Here is an 11,641-nt window from a genome sequence, read left to right on the forward strand (position 1 = left end):
CTCATGAAATATGGCCAAGACTTTGCATTTACATGGATTACAAAATGATAATGCTGGTATAATGCACACTTACAGTTGAAAGCTTATAACACCCTAAAAACAATACTAACAAAAGAACCTGGTTGTAGATGGCTGAAATAATTTCCTTCTATGTTGCCCCTTCTGCTTTGCTTTTTTCAAACTGCTTTTTTGGCCTGCTTTTTCGTACCCGCTTTTTCAGTCTGCTTTTTGGGTTCCATTTTTTTCGGGCTGCTTTTTTGTATCTGCTTTTTTCAGATTGCTACCATGTTGAATCTCAAGACCATATCTTTCAATGGCGTCAAGATTTCCAGCTTGAAGGGATTTCGTCCTTCAAACTATTGAGATATAATCTCCAGAAAATTCTCCAATTTCTTTGATATTTCCAAGCCTGCTTAAAAGAAGCTCTTCCATTTCTTTTATAGTGTTCTCACAAAAGCTCCATCCTTCGTTTTCTCAATGTGGGATAAAACATAACTCCCTTTATGTAACTTATGTCTCCAATGTGTTATAAAATAAAGGGGACTCTTTTAATTTAAATATTTCCCACAAACTATAGTCTATGCATTAATAAAGTTAAATATTTAAATTTAACTTTATAAAATAGTTTTATCAATGCAAAACAAATCTTATCAATGATAAACAAGTCTTCTTGCCGATTCTAAACAATTACCATCGACATACCGCTGCCACTGGATGTCCACCCATGCCCATGATGACTTACTATAAATAGTAAGTATGTCGAAAGTTGCCTCAAAACCCCTCAGAAAGACTTGCAACTGAAACTATCTAGGCCAAATGGCCTCTAAGCCCCTTTAGTGTCCTGGTTAGCCTACGGGACCGTGGGGAAATAGGCTAACGACAACATCACGCTATGAATGCTAAAAAGGGGACATTACACTATAGCTTTGGGCATATTTAGATTTAGATTTTCAGATTTATCATGTTTATCATTATGACATTATGATATTGTTAATGTTCATTGTTCACTGATATTGATATGCATTTTGACAATTGGGTATTGAAATCAGATTTTATTTCCTAGATGGCATTCAAATGTTGTATGTTATGGTTCTATAATGTTTAAATGACATGCTTTGTGCTTAGTTTCATATGAATGACATGCATATTTGTAAATTTCAATGTATATTTTAAAATTTTCCTATATATACATAGTCGTTCCCTTTTGTTGTTCCCCCATCTCCAAAATCGCCAAAAAAAATTGCCGTCTCGGAAACCTGTCCTGTCGTCCTCGTACCAGAAACTTGGGGTAACATAGTATTTTATTATTTCACACTTTACCATATTGTCATTCCATTCAGATTTACATGATGTCATGGTAAAACATACTCATCAATTTTCATCATAATTGTCATTGTTCATTTTAACAAGTTCCAAAATTAAATATTTGATCTAGCATCTTGATTGTAACACTGCTTTGATACTATGTTGAAAAAAATAGGATCAATTAATTTGTTTTGTAACTTGTAATAGCACTTGTGGATATTTTATATGTTTTCCAAGTTACTATACAAATGAATATGTATGTGATCAAAGAGGCATGCCTCTTCAAGAGACATGCCTCTTTATTATATTAACTTACATTAGTTATAGTTATAACACAAGTAAAATATACCCTCAATATATATATATATATATATATATATATATATATATATATATATATCTGTGTGTGTATAAATATATATACACTCTTAACATAAGTTAATTATTCCATATATAATATTTGTCATATATTATTTATATATCTCATATATATGATATAATTTATCCGACAAAATTATAACATTAACAAATTCATTCCTCATGACAACAAATATTCACACTACACTAGGAATCTATATCCACCTCCAACACAGGATTAATACTTTTTTATCACACTACAAGCATCTAACTTCATAAACTAATCCTTCCAAACTCTCCCACCATTTTGGGTATAGCCTCAATTTATCATCATTTATGCCTCAGAAGCATCATGCCAAAGATCATTCAATGCTTCAGGTAATAATCTTTTTACTGTTAAGCCCAGGCTGCACAAACAAGGAAAAATCACCTAATAAGCCTATGCAAATAAATGTAAAGTTCCCTACTAGGCATTTGTCGATTCTCAATAATTAGCATACATTTTTTATGCATCTATATCAAACTGATTTAAGAAAAAACCATGAATAACTTATAATGCACTTAGATCGTTAATATGAATAAGCCAACCTTACTTCTCTCCTAAACTAAATCGTAAACCGTAAACCGTAAACGCAACCCTAAGGAGGATGGCAATTTACTTGTGTTATGGCGCTTGACACGAATCTACAAGTAGGCTCTGTCAGAGCTTCAGGACCCCATCTCTATCCCATCTTGGATTCACCTACTTTCTAAGGATTTATTCATCCTCTCTCAAACTAATACTAACCAATCCTCATTAAATGCTATAACAAGCGATTAAAGAATCGGCTATGTATATATTAATCTCTCTTGTATTACAAAAATATACATGTATACATATAAAATAGAACTATATATATATATATATATATATTATAATTCTGACTTCATTATTGTTAACAAATATATATACGTGTGCTATACATATTAGACCCCATATGAAATTCCTATATCGTCTAACAAAACTCAGATATAATATTGTATAAATCAGTACGTAACTCTTTGTTGCCAATAATATGAATGATTCCTTTTCTCTCTCCACTCTTCATTGAAGAGTATTGCATATATTTATAATCTTATATATCTATGTATATGCATTATTTCATTGCTTCATTGAATGTGTTTTATATTTATTTCTGATCCCCTTCCCCTCCCTGAATTATTTGGGGAATGTATATGTATATAAAGAGAGAGTGTTGTGGATTGATGAGACACCTGATGAACAAAATATTCCTGCCCTTTCATATCCATCATATCATTTCATTAGAAGTGTTCATGATTATCAGTAAATGTACCCACTCTTTATGTTTAGATTTGCATAGTATCATTCCATTATACTTTTTAGCTATGTTTGCCATGTATCCAATAATACGTAATATCTCTATCTTAATGACCTTGACTGGTCAATTTTCCCATCATATATCCATTGTAGCACATCATTGCCTTAGCAAGATTATTATTTGATTAGCCTGTTCACCTATGTAAATACAAACTTAATCTCTATGCTAAATGGTAGTGATTGGACGCTTCCGTAAGTCTCCAATCAATAATTGTTAGGACATGCCCATATTACTTCCAAATTCTTTCTAAGATAGGGAGATTGCTTATTTTTAGTTGTAGTTCATCGTATGAGCTATCTGTCCTTTATCATCATTACTTATATGACCTGCTAATTGTTCTCCATCAACTTGAGTTGACTATCTTGTAATTATTTTAAATCATACTTAATTATTTTATCTAATCTTTACTATTATTATTTACTATTAAATACTATTTCAAAAGGTATTTCACTAAAACTTATTTCTCCTCCTTCCTCCAAACCTTAGCAACTTTTATGCTTTATCCTCTTCTACTACCTTCTTGTGCTGCTTAGAGAAACCCGCCACACCAGTTTCACAAACTTTTGCTGTGTGACCAAAGTCATGAAATTAATAATATATATAACATTGAAGTTCTTTGGAGGAGCAAATGAAGTCCTACTGAAATTATTTCTTGCAAACATTCCACAATTTATTGCCTTGCAAGAGGTGTTGGGTGTTTATGTGAAGCCTTACAGACTTTGTTTGTATTCCTGTTTTTTATTATTGTTTCCGTCCAATTTTTTAATGTCTCTTCATTTCTTTTGAGATTCTATATATTACTATTGGAGATTTATTAGTCATTATTGTATTCGAAGAGCTAAAGCTATAGCTATGATGTAAAGACTAGACTTTAAAATTAATAAGAGATCTTCCTGTAGTATGGACGTAGCCACAATTTGTGGTGAACCACGATAAATTCGTGTGTTTGTGTTTTTCTTCTTTCTTGCTGTTCTACTCTTTCACTTCATACTTTCAGCGAACTTCACAATTGGTATTAGAGCTTGGCATAGTTGCTGGGATTGATTTCGGTGTTCGAAAATCCAGAGTCATGGAAGATTTGCGAGTGCAAAAATTCTCAAGACAGAATTTAAGTTTGTGGAAAGTTCTGATGCATTCGTTGCTAGTCAAGCAAGAATTGTCAGTTGCGATTGGGGGAAAAGCTAAGAAACCAGCTGCAATGAAGGATGAAGATTGGGAAAAGACTGATGAAAGGTGATGGCGACAATCTTTCTTTCATTACCTCAAAATGTTTTGTTCAATGTATCCAACAAAGCAACGACCAAGGAAGTTTGGGATAAACTTCAAAGTATTTATGAAATGACATCGGCTGCAAATAAAATATTCATTATGAAGGAGCTCTATAAGCTAAAAATGAAGGGATTGCAATGTCAAATCACATAAATGATTTGAACAATTTATTATGTCAAGCAACCTCGGTTGGCATGACTCAAGATGACGAATCTAAAGCTATTATCTTGTTGTGTTTCTTACCTGATAGCTGAGATCCTGTAGTTACAACAATTAGTACCTCAATCTCCTCAAAGAGAAAGCTGGTCTATGATGAAGTAGTGGCCACTCTACTTAGTGAGGATATGCCAAGAAGGAACAAGGAGTCCTGATCTTGTGATGCCTTGACGGTGGTCAGCATTGAAACTAGAGGAAGAAGCCACAATAGGGGGAGAAACAACCATCATAAAAGATCAAAATCAGCTAGGCGCTCGAAGTCAAAAGGAAAGGAAAGGAGGATAATGTTGGTTTTGTGGCAAAAATGGCCACGTGAAGAAAGATTGTAGAGGTTATAAAAGAGCACAAGAACGAGTGTGGGAAAGTGAAGCCAATATAGTCTATGACAAAGATGATGGTGTATTGATTTTATCTACAACCGAGACTACTTCAGCCTCATGGGTTTTGGATTCTGGTGCATCATTTCATGCCTCTCCATGTATGAAATACTTCTCGAATTATCAAGAAGGTAAGTTGGGTAAGGTATATTTAGGTGATAATAAGGCATGTGAAATAGTAGGCAAAGGAGATATATTATTATCTTTGAAAGGAGGTATTAAATGGCTATTAAAAGATGTGCGCCATGTTCCACAACTAAAGAGAAATTTAATTTCTGTAAGTTAGTTTTATACACAAGGATTTCTCACTTCTCTAATTGATTCATGGAAAGTCACAAAAAGATCCATGTTAGTTGCAAAAGGAGACAAGATTGAGAGTTTATATATTGTAGAAAATATCAGTGAAGTGTGGGCTGTCATGACAGTTGAATGTAGTAATTCAGAATTGTGGCATCAAAGGCTTGATCGCATGAGTAAAAAGGGCTTTGCTGTTATGCATAAAAGGGAGCAAATACTAGGGCTGAAATCAGTTGACTTACAATTTTGTCAACATTGTCCCTATGAAAAATAGAAGCAGGTCAGCTTCTTGAGGACCGGACATGAAAAGAAAGGCACTCCTTTGGCACTAGTCTATTCTGATGTGTTCGGACCCAAAGAGGAAAGCTCAATTCTGATGTTTTCAGCAAGTTTAAATTTTTTAAGGCTTTAGTTGAGAACTAGATTGGTCACAAAATAAAGTGCTTGCAAATGGATAATGGTGGAGAGTTTTTCTTATTGGAGTTTGATTCATTTTGTGTGGATAATGACATCCATAGAATCAAAGATTGTTCCATTCACCCCGTAAGAAAATGGAGCAGCGGAGAGGATGGATAGAACCATTCTTGAGAGAGCTCGCTGTATGCTCTCTAATGCTGGTTTGGGCAGAGTTTCGGGCAAAGGCTTGTAATACATCAGTTTACTTAATCAACTGAAGTCCCTCTTCTTGGTTGGATTTTGGCATACTTGAGGAAGAGTGATTGGGAAAGAGAATCTTATATTCTCAAATCTGAGTGTTTGGTTGTGAAGCTTATGTACGCATTCCAAAGGAGAAAAGAACTAAGCTTGATCCAAAATCAAAATGAGGAATCTTCGTGGGTTATGGAGAGGATCAATTCAAGTTTAGAATTTGGGATCCGATCGAAAAGAAGATAATACGGAGTAGAGATGTAGTCTTCAATGAAATAGTGTTTCCAATATTTCATGAGGAAGAAAAATCAGTATGCAAATGTGTTCGTTTCTCTATTTTTGACAATAATAACACTAATGCTGGTAGAAATCAGAATATTGTTTCTTCAAATATATTTTCTCCCACTTCAGTTTTAGCTCATGCCCCTCTATCCTCTTCTTCTACAAGTATGCGGAACCTCAATGATGAGTTTGGAAATCAGCATAATAGTTTTGTTCATCACAGTTATGATGATACAATTTCAGATTCAAATATAAATCAAAACAGAGATCCCAATACTTTGTTCAAATATGGAGATAAAGAATCTCATACTGAGCATAACCAGACAACACAAAATGATGGCATGGAAGTTGAAAGACCCTTCCATCTTGATAACTCTTCAAATCATACTCATCGTGGTCATAGATAGGCACCCATAGCTAGCTGCGGGCTTGGCCACACCACTTACAACCTTGAATTTTTGGAGTCTCACCCACGGGGTCCTCTATCTCCAATTCCTACGCACACTACTCATATACAAGGTTGACTCTCTCTAACTCACAACAACCACCATACTCGTCAAATAGGCAATGTAGTAGATGTTCAAAACGATGGCAGACGTGATCCCGAAATCCGACAACAACTCACCTATGGTCCACGCATCCTTGACATTGATCGATAGGATGCATCAACAAGAGACGAGGTCATCTAAAGGGAAGTTAATTCCCATGGTGTTAAAACTGGTGTACAACTACAGGTCTCTCCTCACACTCTTGAGACTGAGATTTCAAATATAATCTCACATCGGCAAAAACACCCTCCCTCTCAATTCCACGGGTCTTTGACCAACTTACAACAGAAGCATGGCACTACCCTTGAGATAGAGTTTTGTCACGGTGGTAAATATGGACATGCCCACACTGATAAAGAAGACAATTTGGAACCACAGGGTCAATTTGTCTCCCCTGTCTATGTCCGTACTCACAGAATTGGAATGACATTTGCACAAAGAAAAAATGATTTTATGGCATCAATTCAGCAATCTCCACTTGGGCAATATGATTCTCATTAGCATACTAGTGATTCTCATGTTTAGAAGAAGCATTATATTTCATCTAAAGGTAGTACTCTTGAATTACAACAAATTAATTCGCAAGCAAATACCAACAACGAAAATCTGGATATACAAAATGGGGAGAATGTGCAAGGATTGAGAAAATCCATCAGATAGAAGGCTTCCTAACCAATTCTTTGATTATGAACTCTTGTATTTTGAAGAACCAAAGCCAGAACTATTGCTTTTAGACCAAGTTGAACCAACAAGCTTTAAAGAAGCTTGCAAAGCATCAAAATTTCAAAAAAGGGAGGCAGTGATGCAAGAAGAGATGGATTTTCTATTGCAAAATAAAACTTGGGATTTGGTTCCTTTGCCACTAAATCAGAAAGCACTCAAAAATCAATGGATTTATCAATTGAAAGATGAAGGAAAAAGCCAGAAGCGTTACAAAGCTAGAGTGGTCGTTAATGGTTTCGATCAACAAAAGGGCATAGATTTCAATGAAATCTTCTCACCCGTGGTCAAGATGACTACAATCCGAGCTATTTGTGGTTTAGTTGTTGTTCCCAATCTTCAACTTGAACAACTGGATGTCAAAATGACATTCCTCCATGGTGACTTGAACGAAGAAATCTACATGGAAAGGAAAACGTATATTATAGATTGAGGAAGAGCTTGTATGGTCTCAAGCAAGCTTCGAGGTAGTGGTACCTCAAGTTCGATTGATTCATGATTGAAAATAACTTTATTTGCTGTAAATCTAATCCATGTGTCTACTATAAGAAGTTACTTGATGGTTCCTTTGTTCTTTTATTACTCTATGTTGATGACATGCTTGTTACTAGTTCATCTATGAAGCTGATTTTAGAATTGAAAGGAAAGTTGTCATAGAGGTTTGCTATGAAGGATTTAGGGGTAGCGAGACAGATACTTGGCATGAACATTATCTGTGATAGACACAAGAGGGAAATGAAGCTTTCTAAAGAACATTGTTCTCAAGGTATTAGAAAGATTTGGCATGGCAGATGCCAAACCAGTTAGCACCCGTCTTGTTGATCATTTTCGATTATCTTCAGCCACGTATCCCAAGACACAAGAAGAACAAAACTATATGAAGAACATCCCATATTCTTCAGTAGTGGGTAGTCTTATGTATGCGATGGTTTGTACTCGTCTGGATATCGCCCAAGCAGTGGAGGTTGTCAGCAGATTTATGAGCAATCCGGGTAAACAACATTGGGATGCATTTAAGTGGATCTTAAGATATCTTAAGGGCACTTCTGATTTTGTTTTGTGTTTTAAGTCGCATGGATACTTCACTAAGAGGTTATACTGATTGGGATATGGCTGGAAATTTAGATAATAGAAGATCTACTACTGGTTATGCTTTTACCCTACTGGAGCACCAAGTAGTTGGGCGTCGAAGTTGCAACAAGTGGTAGCACTTTCAATTACCGAGGCTGAATACATTGCTTTCACCGAAGGAGAAAAAGAGCTGATTTGGTTGCAATGTTTGTTTGGTGATTTTGGTTGTCCTCAACAAGGATCAGCCTTCTATTGTGATAGTAAAAGTGCCCTAGACTTAGCCGAAAATGCAGTGTTTCATAGCAAAACTAAGCATATTGAAGTTTGTTATCATTTTATTCGAAGTAAACTTGAGGAGAGAAAACTTCAAGTCATAAAGATTAACACCAAGGAGAATTCAGCTGATGCTCTTAAACTTCAAGTCATGAAGATTAACACCAAGGAGAATTTAGCTGATGCTCTTGCCGAGGTTGTTCCACGAGAGAAGTTTGAGTTTTGCCAAGCTTCTCTCTGCATTGTAAAGAAATAACAGTAGGTTGTTCAGGGGAGACTCATACATTACAGCAGTTGGGACTTCAAGTGGGGGTTTGTTGGGTGTATATGTGAAGCCCCACAGCCTTTGTTTTTATTCCTGTTTTTTATAATTGTTTCCCTCCAATTTGTTTATGTCTCTTCATTTCTTTCGATACTCTATATATTGCTATTGGAGGTTTATGATTCATTATTGTATTTGAAAAGCTGAAGCTACAGCTGTGATGTAAAGACCAGACTTTAACATTAATAAGAGATCTTCCCTGTAGTGTGGACATAGCCACATTTTGTGGTGAACCATGATAAATTCGTGTGTTTGTGTTTTTCTTCTCTCTCTCTCTCTGTTTTGTTCTTTCACTTTGCACTTTCAGTGAACTTCACAAGAGAAACAATAATTATGAAAGAAAGAATTGTTAAACCTGTACATACATGTTTGTCTTGAGAGAAGAAGTTTTTTGAAAGCATTATTTCTGATTTTTGTTGTTTAATCATTTGATCTATCAACGTTGGTCTTTTGTTCTTATTTTGTAGACATAGAAACTCCAAGTAAAAGTTGTGGTGGTGCAGGAAAACCTGGATGGAGCTCAAGATATTCCATCAGTAGAATATAAACTGCCTTTCGCAGCTGAAGATATTCCTCGGCCTTACCTTTGCACAGGGTTTGATGTTTATGTTACACGGGAGCCATGTGCTATGTATGTTATTTTGCCTGCCTTTTTAAATGGAATTGTAACTATTAGGATTGTTTTGGTTGCTTACGGGGAAAAAATGCTTGATTTTCTTTTGATATATGCATTTGTAATCGTGATATAGGTGTGCAATGGCTCTTGTTCATGAAAGAGTCCGTCGAGTATTCTATGCATTCTCAAACCAAAAAAATGGTGCATTAGGCAGTGCTTACAGATTGCACGGAATAAAAAGCCTTAACCATCACTATACTGTGTATCGAATAGAAGTCCCTGAACGCATTCTAGTGGAATGAATTTATCACAGTGAATATTCAGAGGTTTGTTTCCTACAAATTAATATATGCTTGCAACCCGTAAGCTGGTTTGAATAATCTGCTTTGCATCTTCTTGACTTTTCTTGGGAATGCTTGTTGTTATCATTTTCCTCTTTTATATCGAAACTGTTTTCCTGCACATATAGGACACAAATGAAATTTAATTCATAGGGAAATGCCTACACATGCTCAGCAAGTTTCAGGAAGAGAACTTGAGGACAGAAACATTGGTGGGTGGAAAAAGATTTTGACATTGGCCTTCAATACATCACATTTTGCTTTGGTCTCAACTGGGGGGTTTCAAATGTCCTGAAGACACGCTTTCTGTTTCTAGTACCCTAAAACTTGCTACTTTCATACTTTCAGCAACAATCCAGATAAACTTTGTGAAACTAAAGGAATTGATGTGAACAGGTCACTGTAATGACTGGAAGGACTGTCATGAAACTGTCCATCAGTATTTAGGCATATAATTTTAACTACTGCTGTGGATGCCAGCTTCCAGATCTTGTTCACAGGGAGGCTGATGATCAGGAAATTTAAAGCTTTCAAATTTCGATAGATAGATGTCCATTTAATAAATCTTGCATAATATTGATATGGTTGCCTGTGGAGTTAATTTTTCTGCAAGAGTCAGAAGGTGATGTTGACACAACTTATACAAGTTTTGTAGCATATGAAGCATTGAGGCAGTTTAGACGTGATTTTTGGAGTGGTAACAATTTTTACATGCAGGTAATTTCAAGGGTTCTTGGTTTATACTGCTTTTATACTTTATTTTGCATTTTCTTATTAATTTTACATCATTTAATCCAATCATCTCTTTGTAGAATTATAAAGAATGATACATGCAACTGTACTGCTTCAAACTGGTCTAATTTAAGCCATTATATCATACAATGTGGATTGACATAGCAGAGTGTGTATCACGTGTTATATGATTCATTCACTAATAAAGAGAAACAAAAGTAAGGAAGATCGAAAAAACATGTATTGGCAAGTATTATAGAAGTACGGTTGTGGAGGAATAGTATGGTTGTGGAGGAATTATTCAGTTGGACTACACAGAGCTCTTTCACCCTGAATCATAATTATAGAGGGATTTCAATATTTTGAACAAAGATGAAACTCAGATTAAATGACAATTGTTTTTTTAAAAGAAAAGAAAAAATGTGATTGAATTCTTCTAATATGAGTTTGTAATTTTAAAATTTTTAAACAGTTATTAAAAATAAAATAAAATAATGATAGAATTCTTGATTTTGTATATTGTGTTGTATTATATTTTGAGTTATATTATAATTCTAAGATAATAATATAATAGTATCATAAAACGATAATATTCTTATAACTATGATGTTTATTCTATGTTATCTTAAGTATTTGGGTGGTAGAGGTGGAGAGACACATCGAGTAACTTTTTTTGGAACCATTTTTGGGATAACAAACGTCATGGCTATATTAAAAAATAGGAATTTTTAAATATTTATCTGATAACATTGATAAAAGGGTTTACCTATGCATTATAGGACTTTAATATATTTTATTTTCCTGAAAACATGAAATATGAATTTAATCTAAGGATGTTTAATAGCTTCTTTTTGTAGGGAATTTTACTACTAGGTTTCAATTTTGAAT

The 11,641-nt window shown here is 34.7% G+C and overlaps 1 protein-coding gene across 12 annotated transcripts in view; it reads left to right on the top strand.

Moving 5' to 3' along the window:
• The window catches only part of EMB2820 (Cytidine/deoxycytidylate deaminase family protein), a 146,309-nt gene extending 135,039 nt beyond the window's left edge, over positions 1–11,270 (top strand). For 5 of the 12 annotated variants that reach the window (XR_016365079.1, XR_016365083.1, XR_016365087.1 and 2 more), the window contains 4 exons: positions 9,568–9,695; positions 9,814–10,006; positions 10,150–10,738; positions 10,834–11,270. Coding sequence is in view for 3 of the 12 variants with exons in the window: in XM_089832887.1 (XP_089689013.1) it covers positions 9,568–9,695; positions 9,814–9,982 (297 nt within the window). In the remaining 9 variants the exon portion in view is untranslated. Of the gene's footprint in view, positions 1–9,567; positions 9,696–9,813; positions 10,061–10,149; positions 10,739–10,833 lie in introns of those variants that run through there. The other 7 variants (XM_089832887.1, XM_089832884.1, XM_089832885.1 and 4 more) reach the window with 4 other exon arrangements.
• Positions 11,271–11,641: the final 371 nt, after the last annotated feature.

The sequence above is a fragment of the Cupressus sempervirens genome, chromosome 5 (genome assembly GCF_028749045.1).
Source record: "Cupressus sempervirens isolate cs-2001-9-10 chromosome 5, ASM2874904v1, whole genome shotgun sequence".
NCBI classification, from domain to species: Eukaryota; Viridiplantae; Streptophyta; class Pinopsida; order Cupressales; family Cupressaceae; genus Cupressus; species Cupressus sempervirens.